Raw genomic sequence first — 25,409 nt, forward strand, 5'->3', positions numbered from 1 at the left:
CTGCAATGTTTCTGTGGCTGGTCACGTTGAAGATGAATTCTCAGTTGTGTTTCACCCCCCCCCCCCCACTGCTGGTCACAGAGATGGGAATGACTTGAGATGCTGGATTAACTCAGCGGGACAGGCAGCATCTCTGGATAGAAGGAATAGGTGACCTTTCCGGTCGAGACCGGGATATTATTCGACTCAATGGAGCTGGTTATGTTGATCCTGCACGATAGATTTTCATTTTAAAACTAACCCGGGGTGAACAATTTCCTACACAGTACAAGCTCATTACTCAACCACTACTTTCATCTTCCCTCAGAGGTGCTTTGGTTGCCAGAATTGAAATTTCACAGCTGGGTCTTATTTATACATTACTCTTGCACTTTAAAATGTGTGTTTTGTCATATTTAAATAAAAAGTGTTGTGCTAATAAAGATGATTGCAAGCATATGAAATGGGAAGCGAGTCTACTGGGTGATTAAACACCGTTTTGACCTTGAATACAACTCATTGGGCCTCATCCGCTGCAGTTTATCTACATTGCAGGGAAACAATAGACAATAGGTGCAGGAGTAGGCCAGCACCGCCATTCAATGTGATCATGGCTGATCATCCCCAATCAGTACCCCGTTCCTGCCTTCTCCCCATATCCCCTGACTCCGCTATTTTTAAGAGCCCTATCTAGCTCTCTCTTGAAAGCATCCAGAGAACAGATAGCGGAGTCAGGGGAGAGGGCAGAAACAGGGTACTGATTGGGGAAGATCAGCCATGATCACATTGAATGGAGGTGCTGGCTCGAAGGGCTGAATGGCCTACTCCTGCACCTATTGTCTATTGTAATGCGTATGAAGAAACTGAGGAAGGGTCTCGACACGGAACATCACCCATTCCTTCTTTCCAGAGATCCAGCTTTTCACTGCCCCTCGGTACATGTGACAAGAAGAAAGTAAACACAACGTTTGTGCAGAGAGATTATCCAAAACCATTGGAATGATTCCTGAGGTCGACAAAAATGCTGGGGAAACTCAGCGGGTGAGGCAGCATCTATGGAGCGAAGGAAATAGGCAACGTTTCGGGTCGAGACCCTTCTTCAGACCTGACTCCTTGATTCCTGACATTTGTAGTGAGCAGAATATTGTCTGTTTTGCGGTGCAAAAGGTAAGATGATCAAGGAAAGGTGGAGCCCACAATGGTCCATTGTTGGCTGTGGGCGAGGTGATAACGAGTTACACAATGAAACTCAGTGCAGGGGCAGGCTGCAGTGCAAGCAGTCTACTGCAAAGATCTTATAGCTATAGGATCTTTGGTCTCCTGCACGGATATTTATGAATGGGGGGGGGGTGGACACAAAATGCTGGAGTAACTCAGCGGGTCAGGAATTATGAATGGAGCTTCAGAGGGGGCGGGGAAGTCCTCGGATGACGCACATTCCGCGCGCCGCAGGAGCCCCCCGCGTGTTTTTGCGCCGCGCCGGAAGTGCTGGCGCGCCGACGATGGCGGGCGGTGATGGCGCCGGCGCCGGTCTGTGCTCCGTCTCGGTGGCGTCCTGCCTGCTGCTGGCCTGCGGCTACGTGGGCAGCCTGTACGTGTGGAGGAGCCGGCTGCCGAGGTAACGCCGGGCGGCGGCGGGGGGTGGCGGCGGCGGCGGCGGCGAGAGAGAGAGAGAGAGAGCGGAGGGAGCCGGTTGCCAGGGGCAACCCCGGGCGGCGCTCGGAGAGAGAGATGGGTGGGGTGGGGTGGGGTGGGAGCGGTTGCCAGGGGCAACCCCGGGCAACGCTCGGACAGAGAGGGGGAGCGAGCCGTAGCCAGGGGCAACCCCGGGCAACACTCGGACAGAGAGGGGAGCGGTTGCCAGGGGCAACCCCGGGCAACACTCGGAGAGAGAGGGGAGCGAGCCGTAGCCAGGGGCAACCCCGGGCAACACTCGGACAGAGCGGGGAGCGAGCCGTAGCCAGGGGCAACCCCGGGCAACACTCGGACAGAGAGGGGGAGCGAGCCGTAGCCAGGGGCAACCCCGGGCAACACTCGGACAGAGCGGGGGAGCGAGCCGTAGCCAGGGGCAACCCCGGCCGCTGCCTCCCTGCCTACCTGCAGGCGCGCGGGCAGAGAGAGGGGGCCCCTTTGCACCTCTGGGCTGCAGCCACCTCCCCCCCCACCCCCACACCCACCCGGGTATCACCTGACCGTGCAAACCCCTCCTTGCACCTCTTACCGAACAACGAAAGTCATCAAGGACCCACACACCATCCTGGCCACACACTCATCTCCCTGCTACCTACAGGTAGAAGGTACAGGAGCCTGAAGACTGCAACGACCAGGTTCAGGAATAGCTACTTCCCCACAGCCATCAGGCTATTAAACCTGGCTCGGACAAAACTCTGATTATTAATAACCACTTTCTGTTATTTGCACTTGATCAGTTTATTTATTCATGTGTGTATATATTTATATCATGGTATATGCACATACTGATCTGTTTTGTAGTCAATGCCTACTATGTTCTGTTGTGCTGAAGCAAAGCAAGAATTTCATTGTCCTATACAGGGACACATGACAATAAACTCTCTTGAACTTGAAAGTCAATGACAGAATGGATGTGGAGAGGATAGATACATAGACAATAGGTGCAGGAGTAGGCCATTCGGCCCTTCGAGCCTGCACCGCCATTCAATATGATCATGGCTGATCATCCAACTCAGTATCCCGTACCTGCCTTCTCTCCATACCCCCTGATCCCTTTAGCCACAAGGGCCACGTCTAACTCCCTCTTAAATATAGCCAATGAACTGTGTGGCCTCAACTACCTTCTGTGGCAGAGAATTCCAGAGATTCACCACTCTCTGTGTGAATTTTTTTTCTTCTCATCTCGGTCCTAAAAGACTTCCCCCTTATCCTTAAACTGTGTGACCCCTAGTTCTGGACTTCCCCAACATCGGGAACAATCTTCCTGCATCTAGCCTGTCCAACCCCTTAAGAATGTTGTAAGTTTCTGTAAGATCCCACCCTCAATCTTCTAAATTCTAGCGAGTACAAGCCGAGTCTATCCAGTCTTTCTTCATATGAAAGTCCTGCCATCCCAGGAATCAGTCTGGTGAACCTTCTCTGTACTCCCTCTATGGCATGAATGTCTTTCCTCAGATTAGGGGACCAATACAGTTTCCACTGGTGGGAGAGTCTAGGACCAGAGGACACAGCCTCAGGATTAAAGGGCGCACCGGAAACATAGAAGAAACATCTTTCAGAAAGGAGGTTGTACAGGGTCCTAGTGAGACCACACCTGGAGTATTGTGTGCAGTTTTGGTCCCCATATTTGAGGAAGGACATTCTTGCTATTGAGGGAGCCCAGCGTAAGTTCACCAGGTTCATTCCCGGGATGGCGGGACTGTCATATGCTGAGAGAATGGAGCGACTGGGCTTGTATACTCTGGAGTTTAGAAGGATGAGAGGGCATCTTATTGAAATATATACGATTATTAAGGGATCGGACACGCTACAGGCAGGAAACGTGTTCCCGATGTTGGGGAGTCCAGAACCCGGGGCCACACACAGTTTAAGAGTAAGGGGTAAGGCGTTTAGAACGGAGACAAGGAAACACTTTTTCACACAGAGAGTGGTGAGTCTGTGGAATTCTCTGCCTCAGAGGGCGGTGGAGGCCGGTTCTCTGGATACTTTCAAGAGAGAGCTAGATAAGGCTCTTAAAGATAGTGGAGTCAGGAGCCCGTTCCTGCCCTCTCCCCTGACTCCGCTATTTTTAAGAGCCCTATCTAGCTCTCTCTTGAAAGCATCCAGAGAACAGATAGCGGAGTCGGGGGAGAGGGCAGGAACGGGGTACTGATTGGGGATGATCAGCCATGATCACATTGAATGGCGGTGCTGGCTCAAAGGGCCGAATGGCCTACTCCTGCACCTATTGTTTATGAAATTCTTTAGTCAGAGGGTGGTTAATCTTTGGAACATGGTCTAATTCTGTTCCAATGTCTTAAGGTCTTCAACTAGGTACAAGAAAACTGTGCCGCAGGGCTCGTTCCAGTGCTGCACTGTTGTACGTGTAGGAAGGAGCTGCAGATGCTGGTTTAGAACGAAGATAGACACAAAAAACTGGAGCAACTCAGCGGGACAGGAGGCATCTCTGGAGAGAAGGAATGGGTGGCGTTTTGGGTAGCGGCGCGAAATGTCACCCATTCCTTCTCTTCAGAGATGCTGCCTGCCCCGCTGAGATACTCCAGCTTTTTGTATCCCAGATTGGACAGCACCGTAGACATCAGTCTGAAGAAGGGTTTCGGCCCAAAACGTTGCCTATTTCCTTCGCTCCATAGATGCTGCTGCACCCGCTGAGTTTCTCCAGCATTTTTGTCTACCTTCGATTTTCCAGCATCTGCAGTTCCTTCTTAAACTCTTGGACATCACCGTGAGGCCTCCCACGAAGCTTGCCGGAATGACTGGTTTATTTTCCTTGTGCCTGACAGGGATCACCCCACCGTGATCAAACGCCGCTTCACCAGCGTGCTGGTCGTCACGGCGTTGTCTCCGTTGTGGGTCTGGCTGTGGCGCCAGTACACGGGCTTCAAGGTACGTCAGTGTCGTCCGCTCCACGCTGCGTTTTCAGCCGGCTTCCGGCTGCCAGCCCCGCGCTGCCCACCGAGTCCGAGCCGACCAGCGATCCCCGCACACTAACACTATCCTACACCCACTAGGATCTATTAAAAAATGTTACTAAGGGCAATTAGCCTACAGACCTGCATGTCTTTGGAGTGTAGGAGGAAACTTAAAAGGCACGGGTGTCGGGGGTCACGGGGAGAAGGCAGGGGAACGGGGTTAGGAGGGAGGGATAGATCAGCCGCCATTGAATGGCGGAGTAGACGTCATGGGCCAGAATGGCCTAAATTCTGCTTCTATCACTTGTGATCGTGCGATGAAAACGGAGTGCCTGGAGAAACCCCACAGGGAGAACGTGCAAACTCCTTACAGACAGCACCCGTGGCCAGGATCGAACCCGTGGTCTCTGGCGCCGCGAGGCAGCAACTCTACCGCTGCGCCACCGTGCCGCCCATGATGTCATTGAACATTGTTGACATAGAAAAGTAGAAACATAGACAATAGGTGCAGGAGTAGAGGCCATTCGGCCCTTCGAGCCTGCACCGCCATTCGATGTGATCATGGCTGATCATCCAACTCAGTATCCCATCCCTGCCTTCTCTCCATACCCCCTGATCCCTTTAGCCACAAGGGCCCCATCTAACTCCCTCTGAAATATAGCCAATGAACTGTGGCCTCAACTACCTTCTGTGGCAGAGAGTTCCACAGATTCACCACTCTCGGTGTGAATTTTTTTTTTCTCATCTCGGTCCTAAAAGATTTCCCCCTTATCCCCCTATCTATGATATCTCTGCAGCTCTTCATCTTAAACATCCCGGATTCCTGTCACTGCCCCACTGGTGCCTGTCTTCAGTCGCAGGTTCCAGGCTCTCCCTTCACCTCTGTCTCCATTTAAGATGCTCCTTAAAATCTGAACACGCTTTTGGTCTGTGACATGAGGAACTGCAGAACTTCAGAATCACACTTTATTACCCAAGTATGGTGTGCAACATGCGAGGAATTTGATTTGCCGTACAGACATACCAATAAAAGGCAACAGAACACACAAAATACATTTTAACATGAACATCCACCACAGTGACTCCTCCACATTCATCACTGTGATGGAATGCGGAAAAAAAAAGTTCAATCCCTTCCCTTCCTTGTCCTCCAACGTTCGGGGGCCGCGAACCTTTCGTTGACGACAGGATCTTACTGTAGTAGCCGATAGCGGGCCTCATTGTCGGGGCGATCAGCTCCTGCATCGGGATGGGGGGGATCTCAGCTCCCCCGCGCCGGGCGATCTGACCCCGGGTCGGGGCTGGTCGAACATCGCGCGGTTTTGGAACTTCCCGACGTCGGCCTCAACCCGAGACTGCGAGCTCCTAGATGCGGCAATCTTGAGCAAAACTCAGTGGGTCAGGCATCCCAGCATCTGTGGGGGGAATGGGAGATAGACACAAAACGCCGGGGTTACTCAGCGGGACAGGCAGGCAGCATCTCGGGATAATAATAATAATAATAATACATTTTATTTATGGGCGCCTTTCAAGAGTCTCAAGGACACCTTGCAAAAATTGAGCATGTAGAGGAAAAACATGTAAGGGGAATGAAATAAATAGTAGAGACATGACTAGTACACAAAGTAAAGACAGAATTCAATACAAAACACAGTATGAGGCAATTAATGCACAGATGAAAAGGGAGGGGGACGTGGGGCTAAGGATAGGCAGAGGTGAAGAGATGGGTCTTGAGGCGGGACTGGAAGATGGTGAGGGACACGGAATTGCGGATCAGTTGGGGGAGGGAGTTCCAGAGCCTGGGAGCTGCCCTGGAGAAGGCTCTGTCCCCAAAACTGCGGAGGTTGGACTTGTGGATGGAGAGGAGACCGGCTGATGTGGATCTGAGGGACCGTGAGGGTTGGTAGGGGTAGAGGAGGTCAGTGAGATATGGGGGGTGGGGGCAGATGGTGGAGGGCTTTGTAGGTGAGGACCAGGATTTTGTAGGTGATCCGGTGGGAGATGGGAAGCCAGTGAAGTTGTTTGAGGACTGGAGTGATGTGATGCCAGGATTTGGTGTGGGTGATGAGTCGGGCGGCTGCGTTCTGGACCAGTTGGAGTCGGTTGATGTAGGTGGAGCTGATGCCAAGGAGAAGTGAGTTGCAATAGTCCAGTCGGGATAGAAGGGGCAAGCAACGTTTTGGGTCGAGACCTCTTCTTCAGACAGTCTGCCAGCTTCTTGAATCCCCTGCTCCAGGCAAGAGACTCTGTGCATCTACCCGATCTATTCAGCAGCAGTTCTACCAGCTGTGCCACCCTCCTCCCCCCCCCGGTCTGACCTTACATGTTTCGATTAGACAGGTCCATCGCTGCTGATGCTGATGGGTGTCCATTCGGAGGGCATCTTCGCTGCCGCCTGCTTTCCTCTCCTGCTGACAATGGTGAGTGTGGAGGCTGCACCTGACGTCTGTTGGAATCGCTCTCCATCGATAATCTTGCCTTAAGAGTCAAGAGCGTTTCATTGTAATTCGTACCGTAAAGGGACAGTTGGCGGAGAAGTCACGTTACATCTTTACAACAATGGTCAGGACAATGTGGGCGGTACTGTGGAGCAGCGGGTAGAGCTGCTGCCTCACAGCGCCAGAGACCCGGCTGCGATCCTGACTACGGGCGTTGTGTGTGTCCCGTTCTCCCGGTGACCTGCGTGGGTTTTCTGAAGGGCCTGTTTGCGCGCTGTTTCTGTAAAGTCTAAAGTAAAGAGGGGGGGTGAGAATGTGTAGAGAGAGGCAAGAGTGTTTAATTGCCCTTGTGTCCCAGACAGAACCACAACATCCTTACTTGCGGCAACGGAACAGAATATGTGAACATAGTACTCTATAGACAATATAATAAACGAGAAAAAAACATCTGTGTGTGTGTACGTACACACACACACACACACACACATACACACACACACACACACACACACACACACACAAACACACACACACACACACACACACACACACATACATACACACACACACACACATACACACACACAAACACACATCCATACACACACACACACACACATCCATACACACACACACACACACACATCCATACACACACACACACACACATCCATACACACACACACACACACATACACACACACTTATACTCAGACACACACACACATCCATACACACACACACACATCCATACACACACACACACACACACATACACACACACTTATACTCAGACACACACACGCGCGTGCATACACACACACACATGCATGCGCGCCAACACACTCACACATACGCTCACACGCACACACATGCACAAACACACACGCACACATGCGCGCACACTTATACTCACACACACACACACACGCATGCAAGCGCCAACACACACATACGCTCACACTCACACGCTCGGGCGCACACACACATGCGCACACACACACACACACACACACATGCGCGCACACTTATACTCACACACGCACACGCACACATGCACGCGCCAACACACTCACTCACACATACGCTCACAAACGCACGCACACACCCTTCACTCCTGTGGGGAGGGGTTCAGGTCTGGAGCAGAGGTGCATTTAAGGGTGTTCTGAAGAAATTGAAGTGGGAGAAAGGCGTTCAATGATGGGTTCGAGGTGGAGAGCGAGGGGAGGAAGTACATGGGACCTGGAAACCCTGAGTAGAATGGCTGACCTATTGTGTATTTACCAGGTGCTGTTCTTGGGCCCACTGATTCAGCTGCTCATGGACTATTCGTGGGATTTCAACGACGGGCTAAAGATGTTCCTCGGTGAGTTTATGCTTGCGGCACCGAGTTAAACCGGGATTATAAGAGTTGAAATCGTGGAGGGTGAATGAGTGGAATGGATCCAAAAACATCCGTCCAAGTGCCACAAAGCAGCTGGGGAAACTTAAACCCAGTTAACAAACCCCAAAATTAAAATGTTGGGATCAACATCGGTGTCGACAAAATTAGTTTCACTGGTGCTCCAGTAGAAGGAATTCAGTCACCCATACTCACAACATACACCAGCCCCCAGACCCACTACCTGGCTTGGGACTATAGCTACCAGTCTTGCCAATTGTCTACTGGCTTGAACTTTCACATAAGGTCATAAGTGCCCACACAGTTTAAGAATAAGGCGTAACCATTTAGAACGGAGACGAGGAAACACTTTTACTCACAGAGAGTTGTGAGTCTGTGGAATTCTCTGCCTCAGAGGGCGGTGGAGGCCGGTTCTCTGGATACTTTCAAGAGAGAGGGCTCTTAAAGAGAGCGGAGTCAGGGGATATGGGGAGAAGGCAGGAACGGGGGGTACTGATTGTGGATGATCAGCCATGATCACATCGAATGGCGGTGCTGGCTCGGAGGGCCGGATGGCCTCTACTCCTGCACTACTATTGTCTTCCCGGCTGTGATCAGGCAACTGAACCGTCCTCTCACCAACCAGAGAGCGGAGGACCGTGATCTTCCTCGTTGGAGACCCTCGGACTATCTTTAACCGGATTTTACTGAACATCGTTTTTTGAGCTAGTTTCCCAAGAAAAAAACTGCAAGTGTAGGATGGGGCTGAAGCCCAGTGTTTGGACGTTGGAATGGTTTTTTTTAACCATTCTAATCGAATGATTTTCCAACTCCGGTGGTAACTAAACTTTTTTTTTCACTCCTCGTTTTCTTTGCATATTTTTAGGTTGCTCAAAAAGTCGAATAAAACCAACACTTAAGAAATGAATTAATTTATGCTTTTTGCTCATGCGACAAAATAAATTGTTATATATAGAATTATACACAAGGGAGAATAAGACGAAAATTACCCAAAAAAACATAAGAGAATGTAGTCGTAGTAGAGCAAGATTCAAGAGAGTTTATTGTCATGTGTCCCTGTATAGGACAATGAAATTCTTGCTTTGCTTCAGTACAACAGAACATAGTAGGCATTGACTACAGAACATAGAAACATAGAAATTAGGTGCAGGAGTAGGCCATTCGGCCCTTCGAGCCTGCACCGCCATTCAATATGATCATGGCTGATCATCCAACTCAGTATCCCGTACCTGCCTTCTCTCCATACCCTCTGATCCCCTTAGCCACAAGGGCCACATCTAACTCCCTCTTAAATATAGCCAATGAACTGTGGCCTCGACTACCCTCTGTGGCAGAGAGTTCCAGAGATTCACCACTCTCTGTGTGAAAAAAGTTCTTCTCATCTCGGTTTTAAAGGATTTCCCCCTTATCCTTAAGCTGTGACCCCTTGTCCTGGACTTCCCCAACATCGGGAGCAATCTTCCTGCATCTAGCCTGTCCAACCCCTTAAGAATTTTATAAATTTCTATAAGATCCCCCCTCAATCTCCTAAATTCTAGAGAGTATAAACCAAGTCTATCCAGTCTTTCTTCATATGAAAGTCCTGACATCCCAGGAATCAGTCTGGTGAACCTTCTCTGTACTCCCTCTATGGCAATAATGTCCTTCCTCATTTTCTTATGTTTTTTTGGGTAATGTCTACGCCTTATTCTTAAACTGTGTGGGCACTTATGACCTTATGTGAAAGTTCAAGCCAGTAGACAATGTCCTTCCTACGTTTTCTTATGTTTTTTTGGGTAATTTTTGTCTTATTCTCCCTTGTGTATAATTCTATATAGAACAGATCAGTGTGTCCATATACCATAATATAAATATATACACACATGAATAAATAAACTGATAAATAAATAACAGATAATGGGCTATTAATAATCAGAGTTTTGTCCGAGCCAAGTTTAATAGCCTGATGGCTGAGGGGAAGTAGCTATTCCTGAACCTGGTTGTTGCAGTCTTCAGGCTCCTGTACCTTCTACCTCAAGGTAGCAGGGAGATGAGTGTGTGGCCAGGATGGTGTGGGTCCTTGATGATACTGCCAACCTTTTTGAGGCAGCGACTGCGATAGATCCCTTCGATGGACGGGAGGTCAGAGCCGATGGTGGACTGGGCAGTGTTTACTACTTTTTGTAGTTTGTGATATGGTGAATGACACTGACATAGTGTAACAAGCGCTGCTCTAAACTAAGCTAAACTAATCCTCTTGCTGCCTCCTTGCCAGACCCTCGGTGCTGGGGGCAGTGTCTTGTGGACATCCGGTGGATGCGGAACCAGGTGGTGGCCCCACTGACGGAGGAGCTGGTGTTCCGGGCGTGCATGCTGCCTATGTTGGTGCCTTGCACGGGCCTCGGCCGCGCCATCGCAACGTGCCCGCTGTTCTTCGGCGTCGGTGAGTGAGTGAGTTCGACTGGATGAGCGCAGCGTCGGGGTCGACCGCCAAACGCCCACCCAAACGCATCGTCTTTGTCGACACTGGTTTTCACACGTTATTGGTGCAGAACCCCTTCAATATTTACTTCCCGTGGAAAATACTTTACGATTATTCGATTTCAGGTCACGATTTCAGTATCGATATCAATATCATTTTTATTCGTCACTTTGCACATAAACAGGGGGCAGGGTCTTCCCACCCTGCCCCCTGTAAAGACTCCATCCCCTACTCCCAATTCCTCCGCCTACGCCGCATCTGTTCCCAGGATGAGACATTTCATACCAGGGCATCGGAAATGTCCTCGTTCTTCAGGGAAAGGGGATTCCCCTCCGCCACCATAGATGAGGCTCACACCAGGGTCTCATCCATACCCCGTAACACTGCTCTCTCTCCCCATCCCCGCACACGCAACAAGGGCAGAGTCCCTCTGGTCCTCACCTTTCACCCCACCAGCCGGCAAATACAACACATATCCTCCGCCATTTCCGCCACCTCCAACGTGACCCCACCACTCGCCACATCTTCCCATCTCCCCCCATGTCTGCCTTCCGCAAAGACCGCTCCCTCCGCAACTCCCTCGTCAATTCTTCCCTTCCCTCCCGCACCACCCCCTCCCCGGGCACTTTCCGTTGCAACCGCAAGAAATGCAACACCTGTCCCTTCACCTCCCCCCTCGACTCCATTCAAGGTCCCAAGCAGTCGTTCCAGGTGCGACAAAGGTTCACCTGTATCTCCTCCAACCTCATCTACTGCATCCGCTGCTCTAGATGTCAGCTGATTTACATCGGGGAGACCAAGCGTAGGTTGGGCGATCGTTTCGCCGAACACCTCCGCTCAGTCCGCAATAACCTACCTGAACTCCCGGTGGCTCAGCACTTCAACTCCCCCTCCCATTCCCAATCCGACCTCTCTGTCCTGGGTCTCCTCCATTGCCAGAGTGAGCAACAGCGGAAATTGGAGGAACAGCACCTCATATTCCGTCTGGGGACCTTGCGTCCGTATGGCATTAACATTGAATTCTCCCAATTTTGCTAGCCCTTGCTGTCTCCTCCCCTTCCTGAACCCTCTAGCTGTCTCCTCCCACCCTCCCATCCGCCCACCCTCGGGCTCCTCCTCCTCCTCCCCTTTTCCTTCTTCTCCCCCCCCCCCACCCCCCATCAGTCTGAAGAAGGGTTTCGGCCCGAAACGTCGCCTATTTCCTTCGCTCCATAGATGCTGCTGCACCCGCTGAGTTTCCCCAGCAATTTTGTGTACCTTTGAATTAAATATTCGTTTGTTTATGAATAATAAAACAATGAAAAAGAACGCACAAAAACACAATAAAAATTTAACACAAACATCCACCACAGCATTCATCATCTGTGGTGGATGGCACAAAATTTGGCCAGTCCTCCTCCATTTTCCCCCGTGGTCGGGGCCTCAAGATGTGTAGATAAGGCAATGTGTAGATAAGGCAAAGTCCAGATAAAGTCCCGGTAAGTCCTGAATCGGTGCCTCTCCACCGGGGTCTTTAGATTTTCTACCGCAGGCCGGCGGTCGAAGATCTAAAGACCCCGCCGCGCTGCAGCCGGAAGCACCGTAGACCGCAGGGCCAGCGGTCAGAGCTCCCCTCCAGGGGCCCCCGCCGAGGGACCCCGCTCCAGATGGTAAGTCCCCACCGCGCCCGCGGTAGAAGTAAGCCGGGGGATTTAAACCAGGGGGTGGGACGATAGGATCTTTTAACAATTAGCTTTTAATTTTTAATAAGTGCTTCTAATGTTCATAAGGTATGGGAGCAGAATTCGGCCAATCAAGTCTACTCCGCCATTTAGGAAGTAGATGAGGAGGAATTTCTTTAGCCAGAGGGTTGTGAATCTGTGGAATTCTTTGCAACAGACGGCTGTGGAGGCCACAAGTCAGTGGATATTTTTAAGGCAGAGATAGACAGATTCTTGATTAGTGCGGGTGTCAGGGGTTACGGGGAGAAGGCAGGAGAATGGGGTTCGGAGGGAGAGATAGATCAGCCGTGATTGGATGGCGGAGTAGAATTGATGGGCCGAATGGCATAATTCTGGTCCTATCGCTTATGACCGTACGATCTGCCAGTGTCTGGTTCTATGCCGACCCAACCCAGACTGGTCCCATGTTAGGTCAGCCTGAGAACCGCTGTCAATTGAAAAGAAGTTGTTGCTCAGAGTGAAACAACGAAAGTGGCCTCTGCTGAGCGAGATGCGCAGGTTTCCCAATGTCCCACCCGTTCCCTACACCCTTGGGGCAATTTTACATCAGCCGATTAACCCTACAAACCCGCACGTCTTTGGGATGTGGGGTGAAACCAGACCACCTGGAGGAAACCCACGCGGTCACAGGGAGAACGTGCAAACTCCGTACAGACAGCGCCCGAGGTCAGGATTGAAACCGGGGCGCTGCGTAGCATCAGCGATGGCACTGTGTTGTCCTTGTTCCACTGTGCTGCCCTGCTATCAGAAGTGCTGGAGGTAATGTTTGCTGATTTGCTCCTCTCCCCTCTCCCTCTCCCTCGCTCCCCCTCTCCCTCCCTCTCTCCCTCCCTCTCTCCCTCTCTCCCTCCCTCTCTCTCACCCTCTCTCTCTCTCCCTCTCCCTCTCCCTCCCCCTCTCCCTCCCCCTCTCCCTCTCCCTCCCTCTCCCTCTCCCTCTCCCTCTCCCTCTCCTCTCCCTCTCCTCTCCCTCTCCCTCTCCCTCTCCCTCTCCCTCTCCCTCTCCCTCTCCCTCTCCCTCTCTCTCTCTCCCTCTCCCTCTCCCTCTTCCCTCTCCCTCTCCTCTCTCTCTCCCTCTCCCCTGCTCCTCTCCCTCTCCATCTCCCTCTCCCTCTCCCTCTCCCTCTCCCTCTCCCGCTCCACCTCCCTCTCCTACTCCCTCTCCCTCTCCCTCTCCCTCTCCCTCTCCCTCTCCCTCTCCCTCCTCCCTCCCTCTCTCCCTCCTCTCCCTCCCTCTCCCTCTCCCTCTCCCTCTCCCTCTCCTCACCCTCCCCTCTCCCTCCCTCTCTCTCACCCTCTCTCTCTCCGTCCCTCCTCTCTCTCACCCTCCCTCTCACCCTCCCTCTCTCTCACCCTCTCTCTCTCTCTCCCCCTCTCCCTCCCTCTCCCCCTCTCCTGTCCCCAGCTCACTTCCACCATGTGATCGAGCTGCTGAAGTTCAGACAAGGAACGGTGGCGGGCATTTTCCTCTCAGCAGGTAGGAAGCTCGCGGCTGCTGGGGAGAGGGTGGGGGGCGGGAGTTGGTGACTTGGTGGACACTGGTTCTGTGTCTGTGGTGGGGATTTGCACGCTCGTTATTATGTCTGTGTGTGTGTGCGCGCGCGCGCGTGTGGGTAGTCAAGAGTGCTTCCATTATCTTTCTGTGTGTAGGTGTGTATGTGCGCTTGTGTTTGCACTTGAGTGTGCTCAAGGGTGTTCCCATTGTGTGTGTGTGTGTGTGTGTGTGTGTGTGTGTGTGTACCTGTGTGTGTGTACCTGTGTGTGTGTCTGTGTGCGTGTGTGTGTATACCCGTGTGTGTGCGTGTGTGTACGCAGTGTGTGTGTACCCGTGTGTGTGTGCGCGCGTGCGTGTGTGTGTGTGTGTGTACCTGTGTGTGTATGTGTGTGTGCGTGTGTGTGTGTGTGTACCCGTGTGTGTGTGTGTATACCCGTGTGTGTGCGTGTGTGTACGCAGTGTGTGTGTACCCGTGTGTGTGTGTGTGTGTGCGTGCGCGCGTGCGTGTACCCGTGTGTGTGCGTGTGTGTACGCAGTGTGTGTGTACCTGTGTGTGTGTGCGTGCGCGCGTGCGTGTGTACCCGTGTGTGTGTACCCGTGTGTGTGTGTGTGCGTGTGTGTGTGTGTGTGTACCCGTGTGTGTACCCGTGTGTGTGTGGGTAGTTAAGGGTGCTTGCATTAACTTTGTGTCCATTATATTTGGGGTGTGTGTGGAGGTTGGTGCCCATTGTCAATGTGCGTGCAGTGCGGATTTAATTGGCTGCATAAACTGAATCACACTTTAGTTTAAGGGTCTGAAGAAGGCGTCCTGACCCCAATCATCCTGTCGGATCTACTGAATCCCACGACAGAAAGCAAAGAACAAACGACACTTAGCTGAGCCCGACACCTTGTGTCACGTTTATTCCAGATTACCTACATTCTCACCGATCATAACCCGTGTGTAGAGAGGGCCAAAGAGTGCGTCTGAACTTGGGGTTGTTGTTGTGCTCTCGTGGCTGCATCTTCCCGTGAGGCTGTACGCTGGGCGTGAAGGCGCCACGATCCCCTATCCACAACCTCCAGGGATGCTGCCTGACCCGCTGAGTTACACCAGCACATTGCGATCTACGCAAACCGCACCTGCACGAGCCAACAGCTTCGCCTCCGGCCGAACGGTGCCGACGCGTAGAAATCGACGTTAACGTCACGAGGTGCGAAATGGTGTGGTGTTTATACTTCGAAGGTGGACAAAAAATACTGGAGAAACTCAGCAGGTCAGGCAGCATCTATGGAGCGAAGGAAATAGGCGACGTTTCGGGCCAAAACCCTTCTTCAGTAGGGTTTGGACACGTTAGAGGCAGGAAACATGTTCCCGATGTTGGGGGAGTCCAGAACCAGGGGCCACACACACACAGTTTAAGAATAAGGGGCCATTTAGAAGGGAGACGAGGAAACAATTTTTCACACAGAGAGTTGTGAGTCTGTGGAATTTGGTGGAGGCCGGTTCTCTGGATACTTTCATGAGAGAGCTAGATAGGGCTCTTAAAGATAGCGGAGTCAGGGGATATGGGGAGAAGGCAGGAACGGGGTACTGATTGGGGATGATCAGCCCTGATCACATTGAATGGCGGTGCTGGCTCGAAGGGCTGAATGGCCTCTACTCCTGCACCTATTGTCTATTATTTTGAATGGGGCTTTGGGACCAGAAAGGTTTCACGTTTGAAGAAAGACGTTTCATCTTTTTTTTTTTTAACGAGTATGTTGCCAGGACTGACTTTTAGGGAGAGGTTGGGCAAACTGGGGCTTCATCAAGAGTTTTTAATTGCAACGTGTCCTGAATCGGAACAGTTACTTGCAGGAGCAAAACAGGATTAGTTTAAGAACGAACTGCAGATGCTGGAAAAAATCGAAGGGAGACAAAAATGCTGGAGAAACTCAGCGGGTGAGGCAGCATCTATGGAGCGAAGGAAATAGGCGACGATTCTGGTCGCGATCCTTCTTCAGTTTAGTTTAGTTAATAATAATAATGGATGGGATTTATATAGCGCCTTTCTAATACTTTCTAATACTCAAGGCGCTTGTTAGAGTTATGGCCATTCGGCCCACCAAGTCCACGCCGACCAGCGATCTCTATCCACTGTCCTACACACTAGGGACAATTTACAATGTTTAACAACGCCAGTTCTCTGGGTGGAAGGAACGGATGACGTTTCGGGTCGGGACCCATTCCTTCTCTCCAGAGCCGGTCCCGCTGAGTTGCTCCAGATTTTTTTGTGCCTTATCTTCGGTTTCAACCAGCATCTGCAGCTCCTGTGCTTCCTTTAATCTGTGCATTTTCATTTCCCTTCCTTCCCAGTTTTCCAGTTTTCCTACACAGCGGTGTTTGGGGCGTACACAGCGTTTATCTTCATCAGGACAGGTCAGTGTGAGTTTAATCCGAGCTGCTTCACGTGCTGCTGCCTCCGCACTCCGCTGCCGTCTATGTTGGAGCCTCCGCCCTCACAGTTCAGTTTAGTTTATTGTCACGTGTACAGTGAAAAGCTTTTTGTTGCGCGCTAACCAGTCAGCGGAAAGACAACACATGATTACAATCGAGCCGTTCACAGTGTACAGATACATGATAAGACAGAATTCCTCCTCATAGGCTCCAAAGCCACACTCAGCAAAATCAATAACCCCACTCTCACCATCGACGGCACCACTGTCTCCCCATCTCCTCAGGCCCGCAACCTTGGCGTGATCTTTGATTCCACCCTCTCCCTTGCGCCTCACATCCGCCACTGTCATTAAAACCTCCTTCTTTCATCTCCGCAACATCGCCAAACTCAGACCCTCTCTCACACCGCCCGCTGCTGAAAGACTCATCCATGCCTTCATCTCCTCCCGACTGGACTATTGCAACTCACTTCTCCTTGGCATCAGCTCCACCTACATCAACCGACTCCAACTGGTCCAGAACGCAGCCGCCCGACTCATCACCCACACCAAATCCTGGCATCACATCACTCCAGTCCTCAAAAAACTTCACTGGCTTCCCATCTCCCACCGGATCACCTACAAAATCCTGGTCCTCACCTACAAAGCCCTCCACCATCTGGCACCCCCCCCCCCATATCTCACTGACCTCCTCTCCCCCTACCAACCCTCACGGTCCCTCAGATCCACATCAGCCGGTCTCCTCTCTATCCACAAGTCCAACCACCGCAGTTTTGGGGACAGAGCCTTCTCCAGGGCAGCTCCCAGGCTCTGGAACTCCCTCCCCCAACTGATCCGCAATTCCGTGTCCCTCACCATCTTCCAGTCCCGCCTCAAGACCCATCTCTTCACCTCTGCCTATCCTTAGCCCCACGTCCCCCTCCCTTTTCATCTGTGCATTAATTGCCTCATATTGTGTTTAGTATTGAATTCGGTCTTTACTTTGTGTACTAGTCATGTCTCTACTATTTATTTCATTCCCCTTACATGTTTTTCCTCTACATGCTCAATTTTTGTAAGGTGTCCTTGAGACTCTTGAAAGGCGCCCATAAATAAAATGTATTATTATTATTATTATTATTAAAGGGAATAATGTTTAGTACAAGGTAAAGCCAGCAAAGTCCGATCAATGATAATCTGAGAGTCTCCAATGAGTTAAGGGCCTGTCCCACTGTACGAGCTAATTCAAGAGATCTCCCGAGTTTAAAAAAAAATCAAACTCGTGGTAAGCACGTAGAATGTACATAGCGGGTACGTCGGAGCTCGGGGACGTCTCTTAGCGGCTCGTAACGCTAACGGCATGTACTCGGGAAACGCGGTAAGCTCGTGAAGACCCGTAAAGAGCCCCGAGTACCTACGAGCGGCCATTACCGTAAATCTCCGAGTTCGAATCAGGACAAACTCGGGAGAACTCTTGAATTAGCTCGTACAGTGGGACAGGCCCTTTAGATAGTAGTTCAGGACTACTCTCTGGTTGTGGTAGGATGATTCAATTGCCCCATAACAGCTGGGAAGAAATTGTCCCTGAATCTGGAGGTGTGTGCGTGCGTTGGTTTTCACACTGCTATACCTCTTGCCCGATGGGAGAGGGGAGAAGAGGGAGTGACCGGGGGGTGAGACTGGTCCGCGATGTTGCTGCTGGCCTCGCCGAGGCAGCGTGAGGTGTAGATGGAGTCGATGGAAGGGAGATTGGTTTGCGCGATGGTCTGGGCTGCGTCCAAATTCTCTGCGATTCCTTGCGGCCTTGGATGGAGCTGTTCCCAAACCAAGCTTTACAAGCTTCTACCCTCCTACTATCCTATTTAATTTAGTTTCGTTTCTCACCACGTATACTGAGGTACAGCGAAAAGCCATTGTGTGTTGTCCAGTCAGCGAAATGACCACATGATCACAATCGAGCCGACCTCAGTGTACAGATACTGGATACAGAGAATAACGTTTAGTGCATGGTAAAGTCCGATTAAAGATAGGCCGACCAGCGATCCCTGCACACTAACACTATCCTACACGCACTAGGGACAATTTGCAATTATACCAAGCCAATTAATCTACAAACCTGCACGCCTTTGGAGTGTGGGAGGAAACCGGAGAAAACCCACGCAGGTCACGGGGAGAACGTACAAACTCCGTACAGACATCACCCGCAGTGGGGATCGAACCCGGGTCTCCGGCGCTGTGAGGCAGCAACTCTACCGCTGCACCACCACCACCACCGTAGTTGGTTGGACATTTATAAGGGGCTTTTTGCAGCTGCAGGTGGCGAGACTAGGTCACGGTGGCGCAGCGGTAGAGTTGTTACCTTACAGCGAATGCAACGCCGGAGACCTGGGTTCGATCCTCACTTCGGGTGCGTGTCTGTACGGAGTTTGTACGTTCTCCCCGTGACCCGCGTGGGTTTTCTCCGAGATCTTCGGTTTCCTCCCGCGCTCCAAAGACGTGCAGGTTTCTGGGTTAATTGGCTTCGGTGTAAATGTAAAATTGTCCCTAGTGTGTGTGAATGTGTGTGAGTGATTGGTGGTGGTCGGAGGGGCTGTAGGCGCAGATTGGCAGCCACGCTTCCGTCAGTCTGCCCCAGGGCAGCTGTGGCTACAGAAGTAGCTTACCACCACCGAGTGTGACTGAGGAGTGAATGAATAATGCGATGTAAAGCGCCTTGAGTATTAGAAAGGCGCTATATAAATCCCATCCATTATTATTATTATTAGGATAGTGTTAGTGTGCGGGGATCGCTGGTCGGCGCGGACCCGGTGGGCCGAAGGGCCTGTTTCCGCGCTGTATCTCGAAACTAAACTCTGTGCGTGGCCCCTGGCTACTCTGACACCTTGCTTGTGTTACAGGTCACTTGATTGGCCCGGTGCTCTGCCACTCGTTCTGTAACTACATGGGATTCCCAGCCATGGGGGCGGCTCTCGAGCACCCGCAGAAACTCCTGGTCTTCTTCTTCTACGTGCTGGGGGTGGTCCTCTTCCTGCTGCTGCTCTTCCCGCTGACGGAGCCCGCCTTGTACGGGCCGCTTGCTCTGTGTCGCCTCGCCCGGCCGGAGAACGGCGCCTCGGTCTGCACTTGACCCCGGAGTCCATCGCTGCTGCTGCTCCCACCTCCCTCATTCCTTCCCTCCTTCCCTCCCTCCCTCCCTCCCTCCTCAAACAGCCCATCCAACATTCAGGGAAATCGCCTTCGGTAGGCACCACCAATGGATCGGGGAACCTCGCGGTAACCGCGGAACGGAATCCGCGCGAGGAGAGAAATCCCGCTCGCGGCATCGGCCGTTTTTCGCTCGTTTCCCCGGCAGAGCGGGAGAAAAGATAAAACAAGGACGGAAAAAACTTGGACACGCCCTCCGACCTCCGTGGGAACGCTGAGACCACGCAGACGCATCGCGGCCCATCGACCTCCGAGGTCTGGCGGTCCCTTGTGTTTTAAATCAAATTCCGGCCACGGTCAATCGAAAGAGGGTGATCGATGCTTGTTTCTCTGCCATCACCCCCCCCCCCCCCCCAACGCCTGTCCCTGCAACGTCCACACTGCCAGTGTTGCAACTGCTCAGGATTTGTTCACATCCTCCCCTCAACTCTGGGATTCCGAGGCCACTGATCGGGTCGTGATGCTCGGTAACGCCACTTTCCTCTCGCTAACCTCTCTCTCCGGCCGTGCACGTTCGTTCCCCCCACACCGGCAACAGCGCTGACTTGTGAACCCTCGGCGCCCAGCGTTCAGTTCAGATCAGTCACTCGTACCGAGGTACAGTGAAAAGCTTTTGTGGCGGTGCCATCCTACAATGGAGCCGTTTACAGTGTTTAGATACATGGTAAGGGAATAACGTTTAGTGCAAGGATGAAGCCAGTAACGTCCGATCAAATTTAGTCGCCAATGAGGTAGACATTAGTTCAGCTGGTTGTGGTTCTGTTGCCTGATAACAGCCGGGAAGGAACACTCCGAAATTCAGAAGGGGGGAAGTGAGAGTGGCCAGGGGTGCGACTCGTCCTTGGTTGTGCTGCTGGCCTTGCCGAGGCAGCGTGAGTTGTAGATGGAGTGGATGGAAGAAGGGAGGTTGCTTTGTGTGGGAGTCTGGGTTCGTCCCACAACGAAAAGCGCACTTTATACGCTAGATTTATTTGGCTTCTTGGTGTGATCTGGGACAGTGGATTTATTTATCTGCTGCAGTTTTACTCATTCTTCCGGAGGGGTGTAATTGCCACGCGGCCAGTTTACATGGATCAGGAATATCACCAAACCCTAATGTGCCCCCCACCACTGCCATGGCAGTCTGATCGTCCTTACATAGTCCAATTATCAATGAATCAATAATACTTTATGAATGAATGGATGGAACCTTATTGTAACATATACCTCGCTACAGTGGGTTCGGCCCGAAACGTTCCCTAATTCCTTCGCTCCATAGGTGCTGCCTCACCCGCTGAGTTTCTCCAGCACTTTTGTCTCCCCTCTGTACAGTGAAATGCTTTGTTTAGCTCATATTCCAAAAGTACCGAACATTGGCTCCCCCCGACCAGCCCTATCTACTGACTGCCATCGCACGTGACTGTAGCCCCCCTCGTCCCGTTCTCCCCCCCCCCGCCAGTTTCCCATTCGTTTAATTTAAATATAGAGCGGAAACAGGCCATTCGGCCCACCGAGCCCGTTCCCACCAGCCATCCCCGCACACTAACACTATCCGACACACACCAGGGACAATTTACACTTGCACCAAGCCGATGAACCTACAAACATGTACGTCTTTGGAGTGTGGGAGGAAACCAGAGATCCCGGGGAAAACCCACGCAGGTCACGGGGGCGGGGGAACCCATACAGACTCTGTACAGGCAGCACGCGTAGTCGGGATCGAACCTGGGTCTCCGGAGCTGTAAGGCAGGAACTGTACAACTGCGCCCTTTGTTTTCGGCAGCCGTGTGCTTGCTATCTGGGCCGAGCTAAGGAATCCAAGAATGATCTTCATGGCGGTATTATTTGTTGCTAGCTCCACGTGTGCCAGCTCACGTTTGGCAGGTCCTCTGCTCCAGGAGTTCAGCTTGCCCGCTCTTGCTGAAGGAGGGGTGAAGGGGCTCCCCGGATTGCCACTGATGGGGCCGTGGCAGATTTCAGAGACTCATGCGAAAGCTCGCAGTCACCAGACGTATCAGGCTGCTGCTTAGACCATGCCGATCTTCAAAGTAATTCCTTTGATTCCTTCTCCCCCTCCGCTCCCTGGGATTTTCCTCTTTTGGGTCACCCAGCGTGGAAACAGGCCAACCTGCCCACACCGACCAACATGTCCCATCTACACCAGTCCCACCTGCCTGTGTTTGGCCCAAATGTAAACCTGTCCCATCTATGTACCAGTCTAACTGTTTCTCAAACATTGGGATAGTCCCAGCCTCAACTACCTCCTCCGGCAGCTCGTTCCGTACACCCACCCACCACTGTGTGGATAAAGTTACCCCTCAGATTCCTATTAAATCTTTCCCCCCTCACCTTAAACCCGTGTCCTCTGGTCCTCGATTCCCCGAGGCTGGGCAAGAGACTCTGTGCGTCCACCCGATCTATTCTTCGATGTGGTGCAGGTGAATGCGAAACTTGGCAAAAGTCACCGTTTCACCCACGCTGTCATGGTAACTTTTGAAGTGGACCTTGATCTGTACACTTCAGTGCCAATTAGTGAGGCTCCCCGATGTTTCTGGTGGGAAGGATTGGCATCGCCCGCTCAGACGAGCTTCGGTCATTGTGCGGAACATTGGCGCAGCGGTAGAGTTCCTGCCTTACAGCGCCGGACACCTGGGTTCGACTCTGACCACGGACGGTTCTGCGGAGTCAGGTCAAGAGAGTTTACTGTCCTGTGTCCCAGATAGGACAATGAAATTCTCGCTTGCTGCAGCACAACAGAGTATTGTAAGCGTAAAGAATATTGTAAGCGGTTTGTCCGTTCTCCCCGTGACCTGCGTGGGGTTTTCTCCGGTTTCCTCCCACGCTCCAAAGACGTACAGGTTTGCCAGTTAATAGGCTTGGTATGAATGTAAAATTGTGTGGGATAGTGTTGGTGTGCGGGGATCGCTGGTCGGCACGGACTGGGCCTTAAAAACTAGGTTTCGAATGAATGAATACGTTTATTGGCCGAGTATATTCACATACAAGGAATTTGCCTTGGTGCTCCGCCCGCAAGTGGCAACATGACATACAGTGACAGGAATGAGACGCATAAAGCATTAGACATTAATATATGTGTTCCTGATACAGCTCGGAGAAAGTTACCCCCCCCCCTCTCCCACACAGCGGAGAGGTAACAAACGTTATCCTGCCAACAACCATGGTTGAACACAGAGAGGCATTTCCTATAATAAGATGAGATGATAAATGCACGCCTCTAACATCTCTAAACTGGGCCAACTGAGCAGAATCCTAATCCAATAGACACCTTTCCCTTCTTTAATTGAGAGAGGGATGTTTCCAGCTGATTATTTCGTTTCTGCCACCTTTCTGCTGAGCCTTTAGCTAGCCCCAGTCGGCGGAAAGACAATACATGATTACAATCGAGCCGTCCACAGTGTGCAGTTACATGATAAGGTGAACAAAAAGCTCAGTGCAAGATGGAGCCAGTGAAGTCCGATCAAAGATAGTCCGAGGGTCACCAGTGGGGTAGACATTAGCTCAGGACTGCTCTCAGCTTGTGGTAGGATGGTTCAGTTGCCTGATAACAGCTGGGAAGAAACTGCCCCTGAATCTGGAGGCGTGCGTTCATTTTCACACTTCTGTACCTCTTGCCCGATGGGATGGGGGGGGGGGGGGGGGGGTGGCCAGGGTCAAGACTCGTCTCGAATGGAGAACTCAGTGAAACCGCTGGGTGTCAGGTAAGCCCTATCTCGCTACAGACAAGTTTGGCCCCAAACACCACGTTCAGGCTGACCCTGCCAATGTGGTACTGATGGTGCTGCACTCTTAGAGGTGCTGTGTTTACAAGAACAGAGGCTGTCCTTGACCTCCTCGGGTAAAAGATTTGGTGATGTATAAAGCTGTGCCTATGGGCAGCTATTAATCCATTCAAATCAGCATCGTCTGATGACCTAGACTGTTAAAGACCGACACAGCATACTGGAGTAACTCAGTGGGACAGGCTTCTGGAGAGAAGGAATGGGAGTCGTTTCTGGGTCGAGACTTCATGAAATCTGAAGAAGGGTCTCGACCCGAAACGTCGCCCATTCCTTCTCTCCAGAGACGCTGCCTGTCCCGCTGAGTCACTCCAGCATTTTGTGTCTTCCTTTGGCGCAACCCAACATCTGCAGGTGGATAGCTCAGTCTGAAGAAGGGTTTCGGCCCGAAACGTTGCCTATTTCCTTCGCTCCATAGATGCTGCTGCACCCGCTGAGTTTCTCCAGCGTTTTTGTGTACCTTCTGCAGTTCCTCCCTGCTCATTCCTACGCCACGACCATTTTTGAAGGCGTCCTTCGCTGGCTGGCTCTGCGATATCCAAGGGGAAAGGAGGAAAGGTGCTGAAATCTTCCTCTGGGTGGAAGTTGCCTCCCCATGCATGGTGCTCAGGATCCTAGATGACTGAATCTCCCCAGACATTCGCTGCAAGCCTCCAAGCCCCCTCCAGCAATACAACCAAGTTGACACAACCCTCGACAGCTGCCGACCGGCGAATCCATTCAGAACATTCAGGATTCTGGCCAGTCTCAAGTTTTAAACCTCACTACTGAAACGAGAAATGATTACAGATTCACTTCTGCCGCGGAGTTGGGTCCTCCCGTTGAACCAGAAGTTGAAATATTTTTTCTAGCGCGAACAGAGAAATGTTTGTAAATCAAGCAATATATTTTCTAAAAGTACCTATTTTCCTGACCAGAGATTGTATAATTAATCAAGAAAAGAGTTTTACTTGTTGTGCAAAATGGAGCTGACAATCTTGTACTGTGTATTAAGTAGAATATGAATTTCTGATATATATATATATATAGAGAGAGAGAGATACTGTCCATTAAGGGGCAAGTCTCAGCTTTACAGACATAATGATAGATAGCCAGCTGAATTTGTGTCTGTTGTCCTGAGTTTCTAAGCTTTCCAATGGAACCATGTACTAATGAACAGAGGCCATACATTCCTTTGAACAAGTCAAATGTTTATTTTGCTGCTCTGTATGCAATTATCAATTACTATTTGCCATGTAACCTTGAATATGTACCAATCACAGATATTAAACAGTTAACTGAATTTGCATCAATTGTTTTTTTTCGTGTGTCATAAGGAATAGGAGTAGAATTAGGCCATTCGGGCCATCAAGTCTACTCTGCCATTCAATCGTGGCTGATCTATCTCAAGGGATATGGGGAGAAAGCAGGAACGGGGTACTGATTCTGGATGTTTAAGAAGGAACTGCAGATGCTGGAAAATCGAAGGTACACAAAAAAGCTGGAGAAACTCAGCGGGTGCAGCAGCATCTATGGAGCTGAAGAGGGGTTTCGGCCCGAAATGTTGCCTATTTCCTTCGCTCCATAGATGCTGCTGCACCCGCTGAGTTTCTCCAGCATTTTTGTCTACCGACTGATTCTGGATGATCAGCCATGGTCCACATTGAATGGCGGTGCTGGCTCGAAGGGCCAAATGGCCTTCTCCTGCTCCTGTTTTCTATGTTTCTCCGGTGGAGTCTGAAGAAGGGTCCCACCTCGAAAACATCGGCTACCCACGTTCTCCAGAGAGTGTGCAGAAGGTGCCCTTCGCGACCCAAAATGTCAACCATCCATGTTCTCCAGAGATGCTGCCTGACCTGCTGAGTTACTGCAGCACTTTATAGAAACATAGAAAATAGGTGCAGGTGGAGGCCATTTGGCCCTACGAGCCTGCACCGCCATTCATTATGATCAT

At 51.4% G+C, this 25,409-nt stretch overlaps 1 protein-coding gene and 1 long non-coding RNA gene across 4 annotated transcripts; both read left to right on the plus strand.

The window, feature by feature from the left end:
• The first annotated feature begins 1,473 nt into the window (after positions 1 to 1,473).
• rce1 (Ras converting CAAX endopeptidase 1) lies at positions 1,474 to 20,324 on the plus strand. Of its 3 annotated transcripts, XM_033015261.1 has the most exons (8): positions 1,474 to 1,597; positions 4,455 to 4,557; positions 6,920 to 7,003; positions 8,309 to 8,387; positions 10,678 to 10,845; positions 14,010 to 14,081; positions 16,438 to 16,500; positions 19,394 to 20,324. In XM_033015261.1, exons 1-8 carry the CDS (start codon positions 1,482 to 1,484, stop codon positions 19,621 to 19,623), a joined length of 915 nt encoding a protein of 304 aa, XP_032871152.1. In that variant the 5' UTR covers positions 1,474 to 1,481; the 3' UTR covers positions 19,624 to 20,324. The 3 variants fall into 3 exon arrangements, with proteins under 3 accessions (XP_032871152.1, XP_032871153.1, XP_032871154.1); XM_033015262.1 differs by lacking the exon at positions 4,455 to 4,557 and having other exon boundaries at positions 6,924 to 7,003; XM_033015263.1 differs by lacking the exon at positions 1,474 to 1,597 and having other exon boundaries at positions 4,459 to 4,557; positions 6,924 to 7,003.
• A 3,461-nt stretch (positions 20,325 to 23,785) lies between these two features.
• Positions 23,786 to 24,758, plus strand: LOC116968613. The gene is made up of 2 exons (XR_004410485.1): positions 23,786 to 23,830; positions 23,946 to 24,758. It is a non-coding gene; the product is annotated as an uncharacterized LOC116968613 (long non-coding RNA).
• The last annotated feature ends 651 nt before the right edge of the window (positions 24,759 to 25,409 follow it).

Source organism: Amblyraja radiata, chromosome 45, assembly GCF_010909765.2.
Source record: "Amblyraja radiata isolate CabotCenter1 chromosome 45, sAmbRad1.1.pri, whole genome shotgun sequence".
NCBI lineage: Eukaryota > Metazoa > Chordata > Chondrichthyes > Rajiformes > Rajidae > Amblyraja > Amblyraja radiata.

What these genes read in the sequence shown, in the direction of transcription:
- rce1 (XM_033015261.1), top strand. Translation starts at nt 1,482, where the DNA reads ATGGCGGGCGGTGATGGCGCCGGCGCCGGTCTGTGCTCCGTCTCGGTG. An exon ending in TGGAGGAGCCGGCTGCCGAG is followed by an intron (nt 1,598 to 4,454) that starts GTAACGCCGGGC and finishes TGTGCCTGACAG; the next exon opens with GGATCACCCCACCGTGATCA. An exon ending in CGGGCTAAAGATGTTCCTCG is followed by an intron (nt 8,388 to 10,677) that starts GTGAGTTTATGC and finishes CCTCCTTGCCAG; the next exon opens with ACCCTCGGTGCTGGGGGCAG.